Source organism: Polypterus senegalus, chromosome 8, assembly GCF_016835505.1.
Source record: "Polypterus senegalus isolate Bchr_013 chromosome 8, ASM1683550v1, whole genome shotgun sequence".
Classification (NCBI taxonomy): Eukaryota; Metazoa; Chordata; class Cladistia; order Polypteriformes; family Polypteridae; genus Polypterus; species Polypterus senegalus.
In genome coordinates, this window is record NC_053161.1 from 180,933,345 (window position 1) to 180,949,137 (window position 15,793).

A 15,793-nucleotide genomic window follows, 5' to 3' on the forward strand; every position below is an offset into this window, starting at 1 on the left:
GAAAGGTCACAGGAGGAGAGTCAGAAGGATTAGAATTTCAAAGAGTGTGGACAGTAAGGTGAGACACAGGAGGTGACCACAGGTAGACAGACAGCTCTGCAGGTGTCCATCATTATTGGCGAGTCTTCTGTGAAGGTCACTTTCTATCAAAAATGGTCAATAAAATAAGACATAAGCCAGAGATCTGTAGAGGAGGTGCACTGAAATAGTCAGTGGGTTAAGTGATCAATAGGTGACACACATTATGTCATATGTCCAGAGACACTGAGAGGAATTCTGGAATGGTGACGTGTCACTGAGGTACTGCAGAGTGTGAAGTGGCAGCCTCTTGTGATTCTAACTCACACTTGTGTTTCTTGTGGGCATTTAAAAGAAACAGCTCCTTGTAAAATAAGTGCAGGCTATCAAATGACTTTCTAATCAATCCAGTAAATATAGCACCTTTCATTTTTTTTATACTCATGTTCAGCTGCAGCTTGCTGATGTGAGTAGAGGTCACTCCATAATAATTCTTAAGAAAGCGTCAGCTTTTCCATATTTATAAACTAAATGACAGGTAGGGCAGAAATCAAATCTACTGAAGAATATTCTCCATCTATCATGTCTGCTTTTTAATTGTTTAGCATGTTTAAATAAGTTTTGTGATAAGTTTGTATAAAAAAAGGACACACAGCACTTTCAAGACAATGGTGACACTCTTTAAGGGACAACGTCATGGCCAACAGTTTGTGCTTTACTACAGTGGAGTTATTTTCAATTTTCATGAAAAAAATGCCCAAAGGTGAACATGACTTTTGTATAAGTTCACTAACTTGACACATCTTAGGATTTTTTAACACTCTCTGTCGGCTGAAACATTATTGATGTGCAAAGGTAAACGTTAATGTGACACTTCAGACCCAAGAAAGATGATCTTTTCTGTTTGAAATTCACATTTGTCTCATTTTACAAAGGGCTGTAGAAACTCGAGAATCTGGAGAGAACATCCTTCACATTTTAGGTGTAATTCCATATTTTCCTAGAATATCACAATATGACCTGCATAACCCAACACATCAATTCCTAACATAACCTTAAAAATGTCCTTCATGAATGACTGAAATGCCGCTGGGTTGTCGGCTCACACAAAGGACATTATCATGTTGTCATTGAGCCCACTTGTAGAATTCCAAATGGTTTAACATTCATCTTCCTCATTGATGTGAATGAAGTTATAAGCACTTCTTAAATTAAGTTTAGCAAATAGAGTAGAACATGTTACTTGGTTCAATATGGTGGAGATCGGCAGAAGGGGATCATTATTTGTACCTGTAATTTGATTTAGTTCATTATAATTATTACATGGCTGCAGACTCACATTCATTTTTTCCCAACAAATTGTACTCTTGTGAGGTTTAATGAATCCTTTTGTGTATTTTCTCTTTTCTATAATATCCCACGTCTTCACTCTCAGGTTTAGATAAAACATAAACCTACCCTTTAGGTTATGGCGCCCTGCTGATAATTCAGTCAATAAGTTGTGCTTGTGATGTGCTGGTAATTCTGGACTAATTTTGTGCAGATTAAAGATACCTTGAAAATCAGAATATCAGGAAAGCCAAAGGGCGAGTGGATTACAGAAAGGCTGAGATAACAATAAAGGAGATCAACAAGTACAAGAATAGCATTTTCCCACACTTATAACCAACTTGCATTAATATTACAGTACAATAATTCAACTTCAGTATCACACTCTAAAATGACAAATACAAATGTGAGAGTCCGTGTTCTACTGTTGAATGCTCTCTGTTCATTTCAATTCTCTGTTCTGAATCATGTAAAGAACTAATAATTAGGACAGAACCGAGATGATACAAGTCATACACTACAGTTCAGTTTAAGACAGAATAACAGATGGGTAGTAATTTTCCAAAAACTTGCAAAGATAAAATATATCGCTGCTCAGAGCTGACTCTCATACAGAAAGCTAGAATATTCACTTCATACGTAAGCTGCACTTTCATTGGTCTTTGTGGTTCCCAATCAGATTTTAGTGTTCCTGCAGCAACAAAAATACTTACCTCTAATTGTAGAAAAGCTGACTCCCCTTTTATTGGCACTCATACAAGCAAGGTACAGCAGGACAATGGAGTCCACTCTCATGAACACTCATGTGACCCTCTCAGGCCACGAGATCTCAATTGAACCCGAGTCTGTCTTCTTCAACTAACCAGCAGCTTATATGGCTGAGCTCATGCTTGCTTTTCAGTCGTTAGTCTTGTGTGTACAACATATGGATATTATAATTTTCACAATATACTACTTCTGCTTTCAAGATATTACTAATGACCATAAAATGTTTGCACAAAGTTAAAAAGACTCTGCTTTTTGGAACTTCAGAGGCTCCATATAACACAGCATAACAAAGGGAAAATAACACTTATCTCACCCTGCTTCTTTAAATGTAAAGGTGAATTCTTTACATGAGAGCAGAGATTTCTTTAGATGCCAATAGACACAGATGGCACTGCATTATATATGAATCACCTTTGAGTTTTGCATGGTTGAGTGAAGTGTTCAAATACAAATGCAAGGAAAATGAGCAACTAATTTCCACGTCTTAACAGTGAATGGGAAAGCATGGGAACAAATGAGCAGAGGAAGGCATACTACAAAGAGTTTATTTTTGAATAATATACAACACACCTGATTGGTCTCCTTTATGAATTTATATTAATAATAGTTTAGTCTGTGTAACAAATAGCGAGGACTTGCTGGAGAATGTAACAAAGGAAGAAGTACACCATTTGACCTCAAAATGTAGTGAGATAAAATTAACAGTAGCTATGAATGAAATTTGCTCAAGTAAAATACAAATTGCTGAAAAATGTACTTAAAGTAACAAAATAGTCGTACTTCATGACTTTACACCTCTGGTCCTGAGCTAACTGGAAACATTTGGAGGTTGTTGAAGTAAGGCGTCATCAGCTAAGTCTCAATTTCATAAGTGCACTTCGTCAAATACCACCCTTCAGGTCTGACTGATGGCATGTAGGCAGATACTCAGGGGTCTTAAAAGATGTCCTGAACAAATCACGCTTGATGTGTCATCCTACTAAGAACATCCATCACATTACAGAGCCAAGGGTAATAATAATAATAATAATAATAATAATAATAATAATAATAATGACTACTTACTTAAAAAGCCCCTCTCATTGTGCCTGTACTGCTCCTTCACACTCAGGCCACTCTCATTCTTCATTTGTCTTCTGTCTTTGTCAAATATTGTGGTGTGTTGGCTGTGAGGTTAGGGATCTGTGCTGGAAATCAGAAGGTTGCTGCTTCAAATCCCGTAAATGCTAAAGGCGATTCCACTTCTTTAGGCCCATGAGCTAGACGTATAACCTGCAATTGCCCTGACCTGTGTGTGATGTTATCCTGCATTGAGCCCTGCAAGAAGGTCCTCCAAACTGCAAGGGAAACTGGGGGGTTGGTGGCAGGATTGGCACTCCAGCCGCTGTAATAAACCTCACACTGTTCCATCCTAACTGAACTAGTGTGGAGCTGAGGTGCCCTGCACTCACGTCCTAATCTGGGATCCTGAGGTGGTTAGTTGTGCTGCTTTTGGGGGATGTTGAAACATACTGTATCAGCACAGGCTCCTAACCCCTCTCTTTTTGTCAAATGTATGACTTCTCTGTGACTGATGGCCTGTGGTGTAAACTCAGAATTTGAATCCATCTCTATTTATTTAATATGTTTTAACATTTTATCTGAATATCTTCTTATATAATATGCTACCGTGGCTGTCCGTTTGTCTTTCCAGGATATTAAATCACCTGAGGTCTAATGTATAAACAGTGCGTGCATACAAAAATGTTGCGTAAGAACGTTGCCATGTTCAAATCACAAATATAAAACCTAAACTTGGCATTAAGCCATGCACATTTCCACGGTAGCTTATACCCTGGCGTACGCAAGTTCTGCGCTCGATTTTGCAGACTTGCGGCACCCAGCGTCAAAGCAGTGCTACTGTTCCTGTGTGGTTACCCTTTCTTTTTCAGATCCACATCCCTGACGCAGCTTAATAAATACACTGAAATTAACAGCATATTGCTTATTAGTTTAATGCATCTGATTGTAATTAACCTGTAACAATATAATGGTCTACAGAATGGTCAAACTATTCCAAATACCATAGCTGCTTTAGCGTTGTTACTCTCACTGCACCTTCTTTTTCTTCTGTCTGCTGCTCCCGTTAGGTGTTGCCACAGTGGATCATCTTTTTCCATATTACTCTCACTGCACCACTAAGAGTATTTATATCACTGTATCTGAGTGGGGAATCAAAGATCTGCAGAAGGTGAGAAAGAGAATTATCGGTATACAGTAATCCCTCCTCGATCGCGGGGGTTGCGTTCCAGACCACCCCCGCGATAGGTGAAAATCCGCGAAGTAGAAACCATATGTTTCTATGGTTATTTTTATATATTTTAAGCCCTTATAAACTCTCCCACACTGTTTATAAATATTCCCCGCAGAGTTATACAGCATAATCCCTTTGTATTCTCTTAGATATTAGGTAAGATTCATTGAAATTATGTATATAAACACACTGTTTATATATAGTAAAACCTAAATATTATTTTAAAGATATTGAGTGTCTCCGATATCACATGTTACAGCCATTACGATAGACATGCCACCAGCAATAAATACGTACAATGCAACAAAAATAGTATACAGTAAATGTGTGTGTACAATGACACTAAACGTACGTACATGTACTAAGTACTGTAAGTAGAAAATTGATTATGGTTACTCACCAACAATGACACGATGACTTGTCCGATAACAATGAGTTTTATTTTACTGCACAACAAAGGAGAGTGTTACAGCCCTTATAGGAGCCACTTCAGGCGATTGTGTAGCACTGCCGTTGTTCTTCTTCTGGCAGTTTTCAATGCAGAACCCGCAAAGCAGCGAAAAATCCGCTTTATATATTTAGTTATGCTTTCATATAAAATCCGCGATAGAGCGAAACTGCGAAAGTCAAAGCGCGATATAGCGAGGGATTACTGTACAGCATCAAGCACACGCTGCCTCAGCCATGCTGTCTATTGAACTGCTCTCATACGGCAAACGCTTCAGAGCCTTTCCTGTACGGACCTCGCGGTTCAGAAACAGTTTCATCACAAGAACTATAAATGTACTCAATCAGTCCATCAAGTGCTCCTTGTAGAACTGTTGGTACTTATAAGTACAATCACCTGACTGTAAACTTGCACTACAGTTATAATATTGCACAACCTGATCCATTTTATAAAGTGCGTATTTACATATGATGACGATATCATTTTTCAGATGAAGAAATGCAGTAAAATATGTTTATTATATTATACAGATAAAACTGTAACCTCATTTAAATAATCTATATTGTTAATAAATTAAACATGTGAGGACACGGTGTCACAGTGCTAGCAAGGAGCTGGGATTGATCCTGCCTCATGCTGTATTCTTGCTTGTGCTGGCACAACACTGGAAGGATAGAGGGATAAAATAATTAAACATGTACTACGAAGATATTTCAGTGTTCCTTAAAAGTTTTGAAAAGTCGGCATTCTAAGCTTACAGATGGCTTAACGTCTTTTACAGAGCTGGTTGTGTGGTGATTGGGTATTTGGAGAAAGAAAAGGAAGGACAGGAATTAAGGGTTAGTACGTTTGAAAGATAAAGTACTGCTGCAATAAATTATTTCATTAAAGGTCGCGCATGGCGCAGCAAGCATCTTGCATGACACATGAACAATCACTGCGGCACCATGTTCTCATGTTTAGTAACATGCTTTAACTTCTGTCATCAGGAAAATGATATGAAGTATACATCTCGGTGTTTTAATTATTCAGAGAGCTGTAATATCACGAATGTAATGGATTCTGTGTCCTGTAGGAGGAAGTGAAAGCCCAGAAGCACGTAGTGATTCACACACTCAGAGCACTTAGAAGATCATATACAAAACAAAGCATTTAACAGGCTACTTTAGTTATGATGGGATTTGAGAAACTAGTAAATTAAACGATTTTAAGATGAAGTTTATGATGTTCTACTTTAATGACAAAATAAACTACGCGATTAAAGTGAATTTTTCGAGATTAAAGTTGACATTTCGTGCTTTTTTCCCAGCTGTGTGCCTATTTTTTTTTTTTTTGTCTGTACCCTAATAAACTTTCAAATGGCACTCAGACGGTGGGCTACAACTCACCTTCTTACAGCGATTTGGATATCTGACAATTTATTTTTTATTTTGGGCGCTGTGCGACTTTGTGAATTTGATCTTTCAAGTTTCTCTGACACTCTGTCACTCGATCAGCTTCTTTTTGTTGATTATACTTCTGTTTAAACTAACAAATAGTACATTTTTCTTTACCTCCACTTGGTATTTGCTGAAATTCTATTTTCTTCCGTGTTTTTCCCATTGTCTTTTCACAGAAGGCTGAGCTTAAGGGCTATTTATATTGATTTGCATATTCAAAGAGGCATAATTCTAGGAGGAGTTTGACAGCAGGCGCATGCACGTGCGTTAATTTTCATGCTGACCGGGATTTATGTAGCGGAAGAACATGGAAGTTTGTGTACGCACAGATTTATGCATCTGGAATTTTTTGTGCATAAGTACATTTCCACTTTTGTCTGTACGCCATGTTTTAGTGTGAATTCTACGCACAGCGTTATACATGAGGCCCCTGTAGCTCACAAACTGTTGGACCTATTACCCTGAAATTTGGTACACATATAATACGTGACCTCTACTATCCACGTTCGTGATGATGATTTTTTTATTCCTCTTTTTATTTATATTTAATTATATTGTAGAATTATGGTACTGTGAGTGCTGTGCAGAGTCGAGGCAGGACCTCTGCATTTTTCCCAGTTGATTCTGGGGTTTATCAAGGTGGTGTTCTGCTCCTACTTTGTTCAATGCTTGTATGGACTGGGTGTTGGGCAAGGTTGTGGGGTCCAGCGGCTGTGGGGCATCTGTTGGTGAAGAAAGATTCATGGATCTTGACTTTGCTGATGATGTTGTGATCTTTGCTGAGTCAATGGAGGCTCTGATTGGGGCGCTTGAGAGACTGAGCGAGGAGTTTGAGCGTCTGGGCTTGCAAGTGTCCTGGATAAAAACCAAGATACAAGCCTTTAATGATCTCTTGGGCATGGCCATCAGCGGTGTGTCTGTCTGCGTAGAGAGTGTCAACCTCATCATTGAGAGGTTTACTTACCTTGGTAGTGACATTCATGTCTTTGCCAACTCTTTCTGTGATGTTAGTAGATGGATTGGGAGAGCATGGAGGGTCATGAAGTCACTGGAAAGGAGTTTGTGGTGCTCCCGATATCTATGCAAAAGAATGAAGGTTCAAGTCTTTAGAGTCCTGGTGCTTCTATATGGTTGTGAGACATGGACACTATCCAGTGACCTGAGACGAAGACTGGACTCCTTTGGTACTGTGTCTCTCTGGAAAATCCTTGGGTACCGTTGGTTTGACTTTGTGTTGCTCATGGAGTCCCAAATGAGGAACATGACCTGCATTGTGAAGGAGTGTCAGTTACAGCACTACGGCCATATGGCACATTTCCCTGAGGATGATCCAGCTCATAAGATCCTCATTGTTGGGGACCCAAGTGGCTGGAACAGGCCAACAACAACAACAACATTTATTTATATAGCACATTTTTGTACAAATAATGTAACTCAAAGTGCTTCACATGATGAAGAAAAGAGGAATAAAAGACAAAGTAAGAATTAGAATAAGACAACACTAATTAACATAGAATAAGAGTAAGGTCTGATGGTCAGGGAGGACAGAAAAACCAAAAAAAAACAAACAAAAAAAAACCTCCAGATGGCTGGAGAGAAAAAATTAAATCTGCAGGGGTTTCAGACCATGAGACCACCCAGCCCTCTCTGGGCATTTTAGCTAACATAAATGAAACAATCCTATTTGTATTTAAGGTTCTCATGGAAGGACTTGATGATGATGGTCATGTAGACTTCTGGCTTTTAATCCATCAATGTAGGAACATCATGATGCTTTGATTAGGTGGTGGTGGTGCAGGTCGCAACCACAGAAAACCGGGAAAAGAAACAGAAGAGAGAGTAGGGGTTAGTAGGGATTTTAGAGCCACCATGAATAGTAATGATAATAATTGAATATACAGAGCATCAGGATTTAACTAAGATGAAGCTATGAGAAAACCATGTTAAAGTAATTTGTTTTCAGCAGTTTTTTAAAGTGCTCCATAGTATTAGCCTGGTGAATTCCTATTGGCAGGCTATTCCAGATTTTAGGTGCAAAACAGCAGAAGGCCGCCTCACCACTTCTTTTAAGTTTTGCTCTTGGAATTCTAAGGAGACACTCATTTGAGGATCTAAGGTTACGATTTGGAATATAAGGTGTCAGACATTCCGATATATAAGATGGGGCGAGATTATTTAAGGTTTTGTAAACCATAAGCAGTATTTTAAAGTCAATTCTGAAAGACACAGGTAACCAGTGTAGGGACATCAAAACTGGAGAGATGTGCTTGGATTTTCTTTTCCTAGTTAGGATTCTAGCAGCTGCATTCTGCAATAGTTGAAGTTGATTTATGTCTTTTTTGGGTATTCCTGAGAGGAGTGCGCTACAGTAATCTAGTTGACTGAAAACAAAAGCGTGAACTAATTTCTCAGCATCTTTCAATGATATAAGAGGTCTAACTTTTGCTATGTTTCTTAAGTGAAAAAATGCTGTCTAGTGATCTGATTAATATGTGATTTAAAATTCAGGTTACAGTCAACAATTATCCCTAAGTCCTTTACCTCCATATTGACTTTTAATCCTAATGCATTAAGTTTATTTCTAATAACCTCTTTATATCCGTTATTGACAATCACAAAAATGTTAGTTTTCTCTTTATTTAGCTTGTAAAAATTACTATTCATCCGATTAGAAACACAAGTAAGACATTGTGTTAGTGAAACAACAGAGCTGGGGTCATCCGGTGCTATTGATAAATACAGGTGTTTGTCATCAGCATAGCTGTGGTATCTCACGTTGTGCCCCGAGATAATCTGAGCTAACGGAAGCATGTAGATTGAGAAGAGCAAAGGACCCAGGATAGAGCCTTGTAGAGCCACCATATAGGATATCATGTGTATTTGAAGTATAATTACCACAACTAACAATTTTTCTACCTGCCAGGTTGTATTCAAACCAATTTAAGACCCTGAGAGAGAGGCCCACCAATTGACTAGGGTGATTTCTAAGAATGTTGTGATAAATGGTGTCAAATGTGGTACTCAGATCTAAGAGGATGAGAACAGATAAATGGCATTTGTCTGCATTTACCCACAAGTCATTTACTACTTTAACGAGTGCAGTTTCTGTTCTGTGATTTGTTCTAAAACCCAACTGAAATTTATCAAGAATAGCAGGTTTATTGAGGTGGTCATTTAACTGTATAATGTCTGCCTTCTCTAGAATTTTACTTAAGAAAGGCAGGTTAGAAATGGGTCTAAAATTTTCAAGGGCAGAGGGGTCAAGATTATCGCCTACTTAACACCTGGCTGTGGCAGATAGAGGGTCATTTCTGGAGAGTAGGACTGAACTGCGTTTCTGCCTGGGGTGTTGCCAACTGGGATCCCGAGTTGTTTCATTAAGTAGTGGGTGCGGCAACACACTGTACCAGTGCATGCTCCCTAACTTGACTTGACTTGATTGTAGAATGAACTCTCGGCAGCAGGGTGGCTGTGTGGCACATGCGTACGGGCTCCATTCTCATTCCCTCGCCGTCACTTCCCCTACCTCTTCATATCTTAAATCACTCTTGAGGCAGATTGGGCACTTTAGTGAAAAACTAAGAAAAACGAACTAAGTAATTGCAACACAAACACTTACTTAATCAGTTTTAATGTGAATAGAGGGCGACGGAAGAAGAGAACAAGCGGGCCGCTAGGGTGGAGAAAAGAATAGCTGCTCATGAAGCAGCAAGCACATCAACCTCCAAGCAAATGAATGCTAAATGTACAGAGAAAGAGGATGAAAACTATAAGTGAAGTGTATTCACTGCATGTTATCATGCAGTACGCCGTTACTGGTTTATAATATAATTTGTAAAAGTTCCTAAAGTTTCTGCCATCGTCAGTCTGCTCATTTTCTCTCCAGTGGCAGACCTTCCTGATTTACCAAAAAGACATCAGAGAAAACAGTAAAGTCAATCCTGAAGAAATGATCAGCTATTGCACTAAATGAAACGTGGTTGAATTCAGATGCCGCGGCAGTTTTAATCGAATCTGCGCCTCCGGATTACAGTTTTACTCATGCAAACCGCCAGGGAAAAAGGGGGGGCGGATTGGCTAACATTTACTCGAGCCGATTAAAATGTAAAGATGTCAGTTTTGGTAAGTTCAAGTCCTTTGAGTATCTTGCCGTTGTTATTCATGGAGATTCTCAAGTTCTAGTACTATCCGTGTATAGACCTCCTAAATATATAACGCGTCGTTTTTTGAGGAATTCTCTGACTTAATGTCAATTTTAATTACTAACTATGACACACTCCTAATAGTTGGCGACTTTAATTTTCATATAGATAATCAGTGTGATCTAAAAGTAAAAGAATTTATGAACCTCCTGGATTCTTTTGATTTGAGACAACTCATAAATCAGCCTACACATAAAGCAGGTCATACATTAGACTTAGTGATTACTAAAGGACTGAAAGTTGATATAAAACAGATCATTGATATTGGTCTATCAGACCATTTTCTTCTACTTTTTAATATAGAAATAATGATAAAAAACACTCATGAGAAGCATATTGTTAAAAACGCTTCTTTGATTCAGCAGCAGCTTTAAAACTTACAAACATTTTAAGCAATCAGTCCGTTTATAGTGCCAGCTATAATAGCGAGGACAATGTAAATAGTAAGGTGGAAAGATTTAATTCTAAAGTGAGAGCTGCTGTTGACATAGTTGCACCTGAAAAGACAGTGAAAAAATCTTCTAGCATTGGTATACCATGGAAGACCCAAAGAGTGTCTGATTTAAAGAGAACATGCCGTAGAGCTGAGCGTCAATGGAGGAAGACTAAACTTACTATCCACCATGAAATATTAAAAGTCAAAATAACAGAATACAATAACACAGTCCGTCTTGAGAGACCTGCTATTTCTCCAAGATTATAAATAACAATGCTAGTAATCCTAGAGTCTTATTTTCAACAATTGATCGCCTACTAAACCCAGGTAGCTCAAAGGAATGCCTCCTAAGTGCTTCCAGTGAAACCTGTGAGGCTGTCGCTGTATTTTCAATCAAAAATTAATGATATTAGAAATAACATAGTATATCTCCCCAACACTAAGGATCCCCTAAACCCCAACATCCTGTTATAAACAAATTAAACTCTTTCACTAGGATAGATTTACCTGATTTACAAAAATAATATCTCAATTAAAACCCTCCACCTGCCCTTGACCCGATACCAACAAGGTTTTTCAAAGAAGTATCAGGCGTGCTAATTGATAATGTTCTTGACATAGTAAATTGTCACTAGATACTGGGGTCTTCCCAGACTGTCTTAAGACTGCTGTAGTTAAACCCCTACTTAAGAAACATAATCTTGACCCTCGCTCTTGAAAATTTTAGACCCATCTCTAACCTGCCTTCTTAAGTAAAGTTCTAGAGAAGGCAGTCATTATGCAGTTAAATGACCACCTAAATAAACATGCTATTCTTGATAAATTTCAGTCAGGTTTTAGAACAAATCACAGCACAGAAACTGCACTCGTTAAAGTAGTAAATGACTTATGGGTAAATGCAGACAGAGGCCATTTATCTGTTCTCATCCTCTTAGATCTGAGTGCTGCATTTGACACCATTGATCACAACATTCTTAGAAATCGCCTTAGTCAATGGGTGGGCCTCTCTGGCAGTGTCTTAAATTGGTTTGAATCCTACCTGACAGGGAGAAAATATTTTGTTAGTTGTGGGAATTACAACTCAAGACACATGATATCCAATATGGTGTTCCACAAGGCTCTATCCTGGGTCCGCTGTTATTCTCAATCTACATGCTTCCGTTAGGTCAGATTATCTCAGGGCACAACGTGAGCTACCACAGCTATGCTGATGACACACAGCTGTACTTATCAATAGCACCTGATGACCCGATTCTATTGATTCACTAACACAATGTCTGACTAGTATCTCAGAATGGATGAATAGTAATTTTCTCAAGTTAAATAAAGAGAAAACTGAAATTTTAGTGATCAGCAATAATGGATACAATGAGGCTATTAGAAATAAACTGGATACATTAGGATTAAAAGTCAAGACGGAGGTAAAAAGCTTAGGGTGATTGTTGACTGTAATCTGAATTTTAAATCACATATTAATCAGATCATTAGGACAGCATTTTTTCACTTAAGAAACATAAGTAAAGTTAGACCTCTTATATCACTGAAAGATGCTGAGAAATTAGTTCACGCTTGTTTTCAGTCACTAGATTACTGTAACGCACTCCTCTCAGGACTACCCAAAAAGATATAAATCGTTTGCAACTAGTGCAGAATGCAGCTGCTAGAATCCTAACTAGGAAAAGAAAATCAGAACACATCACACCAGTTTTATGTCACTACACTGGTTACCTGTGTCATTCAGAATTGACTTTAAAATTCTGCTTATGGTTTATAAAGCCTTAAATAATCGCCCCATCTTATATATCGGAATGTCTGACACCTTATATTCCAAATCGTAACCTCAGATCCTCAAATGAGTGTCTCCTTAGAATTCCAAGAACAAAACTTAAAAGAAGTGGTGAGGCGGCCTTCTGCTGTTATGCACCTAAAATCTGGAATAGCCTGCCAATAGGAATTCGCCAGGCTGATACAGTAGAGCACTTTAAAACACTGCTGAAAACACATTACTTTAACATGGCCTTTTTATAACTTCATTTTAATCGTAATTTAACTTAATCCTGATACTCTGTATGTTCAATTCATCATAACAACTATTCATGGTGGCTCTAAAATCGGTACTGACCCCTACTCTCTTTCTGTTTCTTTTTCCGGTTTCTTTGTGGTGGTGGCCTGCGCCACCTCCACCTACTCAAAGCTTCATTATGCTCCAACAATGATGGACGGATTAAAAGGAAGAAGTCTACGTGACCATCATCATCATCAAGCCCTTCCGTGAGAATCCTAAATCCAAAGAGGACTGTTTCATTTATGTTAGGTAGAATGCCCAGAGGGGACTGGGCGGTATCATGGTCTGGAATCCCTACAGATTTTATTTTTTCTCCAGCCGCCTGAGTTTTTTGTTTTTCTGTCCCCTGGCCATTGAACCTTACTCTTATTCGATGTTAATGTTGATTTATTTTTTTTATAATTATGTCTTTCATTTTTCTATTCTTTAATATGTAAAGCACTTTGAGCTACTGTTTGTATGAAAATGTGCTATATAAATAAATGTTGTTGTTGTTGTTGTTGTGAGAAATTCAAACAGTAATGACACAAAGAGACTCTCACAACATCGCTCTGATGGACTTTGGGATGCTGACCATCTGTAGAGTGAGTAAGAAAACTGAGCTCAACACCACTGAGGTCAGCAGGTCAATGGCACCAGTCAGTATGTCAGGTCTGAATGGCCAAGGGCAGAAATGTCTTTTGTCAGTCGTGTCCTTTATGTCATTGATCTAAAGCATAGATCTAGTCTTAACTAGTCTAGTCTCGTTTAATCAAGGTGTCACAATACACCCGATAGAATGTCCTCATTGTGGCATCTTGACAGTCAAAGTATCCACATGTCTTGGTTGGTGATTGAGACAGAATTCTGAGTTTGTCGCTCTTTTGTCACCAACTGTGACAGCTCCATCTGGACACTCATGTGGAGAACAATGTAAGTTTAGGAGACCACCTTTCACCAGTCAGGATGACCTGAAGAACAAAAGACATACCCAGGCGTGTAGACCCTTCATGGGCAGCATTGGTTCAAATTGGGTTTCAGTTCAAATGTAAGCAGGTCAGTGACACACTTGAGTGTCCAGCTCTGCTTGTAGTTGTCATGTCACTTATTGAGACCCCAGGCAGTATGTGTGTCTGGCTTTGACTCAATTAACACAGTGGGGGGCCTCATTGTGGAATTACATGAAGGAACAAAGAGGACTAAAGACAAACAGACAATTTTAGATGATATACTGATAAGACTGACCTGAGACAGAGGTGACAAGTGTCTGAATGGGGATTTTAATGAGGTGATAAACTGAATATAAAGTGAGGGATTGCAGGAGAAGTGATGACAATGAATGAGGACTGAGGTGACAGGTTCTGAGTGTGACATTGACTGTTCTGACTTTATTAAACAGGCCTTTCTGGTCACTCATCGTCCTCTCATGGTGACAGTTGCTCCTCATGTTGTCCTGTCAACAGTGCAGTCAAATTGTTACTGACATGTCTGACCAACAGGCCACATGTGGACATGATAAGCAGGAATGGACTGAAATACAGAACTGCGTTTAATGAGGCAGAAAACACAAAGGTGCTGAGCTGATGTCCTTCTCACTTCGGTGAGCTCATCAGATGAAACTGCATGGAGAAAAAATAAGAAAAACTGAAGAAGAGTTAAAAAAAAAAGAAAGAAGGAGAAAGACAGCCAGCCATGAAATCCCTGTGCGTGTCTTGTCTTCACACCACATGATGTCTGTCCCTCTGTGCTTTTCTTGTCTTCTTCTCCACACAATCCCAGTGTTGTCTTATTACATTTCTTCTCTAAATGTGTCTCACTATAGAGGAGACTCCAGCAGCTCTCATGCATTTTGTTTTTCTGCTCTTCTTGTTTCTGTTTGATTTTTTATTTCATTCCCAAAATGCTCTTTCATCTGCTGTGGTCAGTGTCTCACCATGGATGGACGTCACGGTCAGCACAATCATTGAGGTCTCAGTCTTTGTGACAACTGGCAGGATGTTTGTTTGGGCTACTCTGGTGTTGTGTGGCTTCTCTGTCAGTCTGTATGTTCCTCCTCATGTCCACCAGATCCAGAGACCCTCTGTAGTACATCAAGGAACTCTGGAGGTCTATGGTTGCTTTTCAGTTTTCCCAGAATTCTTTTCTTTCCTTGGCCATCTTTATCACTGCCCATTTTCCACTCCCAGCTGTTCTTTGATGCCATCAACCCATCTTGTTGCTGGTCTTCCTACTCGCTGTTTCCAGTTTCTTGTTCTCTCTGTCATCATTGTGATGAGCCTCTCCCCTCCCATCCTGCATGTGTGACCCAACGTGTGTTCTTGACACTTCTCTCTTTATCTCCACAGCCTGTCAGATTGTCATCTCACCTCTAGATGTTGCTCAGCTCTCTCCTCAGTCCTTTCATCTCCAAACTCACGACTAACTGAACTGAATCTGGGCGACAAGAACATATTAATTTTAGGGGGAAAAATTAACAACATCGGAGATTCAGGAGTGACTCAGCTGTGTGAGGGGATGAGGAGTGAAAACTGCAAATTAGAAACACTAAGGTAAGTGAACAGCAAGTGTGTGTGTGTGTGTGTGTGTGTGTGTGTGTTTGTTGAATTGTTTTTCTTCTAACTTTATGGCTGTGACTGTTTTACCCCACAGTACAAACACTGTATTTAATCAGGACAGCCTGCAGTGTCCGATTTAGACAGACAGACAGACAGATGGACGTGAGGTGGACTCACATTAAATAAATGAATACAGCATTGTGACCCTGAGCCCCTCCCGCACAGTGGCTACTGTCATTGTTCTCTCAATTCAATCTTTAA

At 39.1% G+C, this 15,793-nt stretch overlaps 1 protein-coding gene across 1 annotated transcript in view; it reads left to right on the forward strand.

Moving 5' to 3' along the window:
* Positions 1 to 15,793, forward strand: part of LOC120533501 (stonustoxin subunit alpha-like) — a 139,463-nt gene that overhangs the window by 84,492 nt on the left and 39,178 nt on the right. The window contains exon 6 of the mRNA XM_039760406.1: positions 15,323 to 15,526. Coding sequence (XP_039616340.1) covers positions 15,323 to 15,526 — 204 coding nt within the window. The remainder of the gene's footprint in view (positions 1 to 15,322; positions 15,527 to 15,793) is intronic.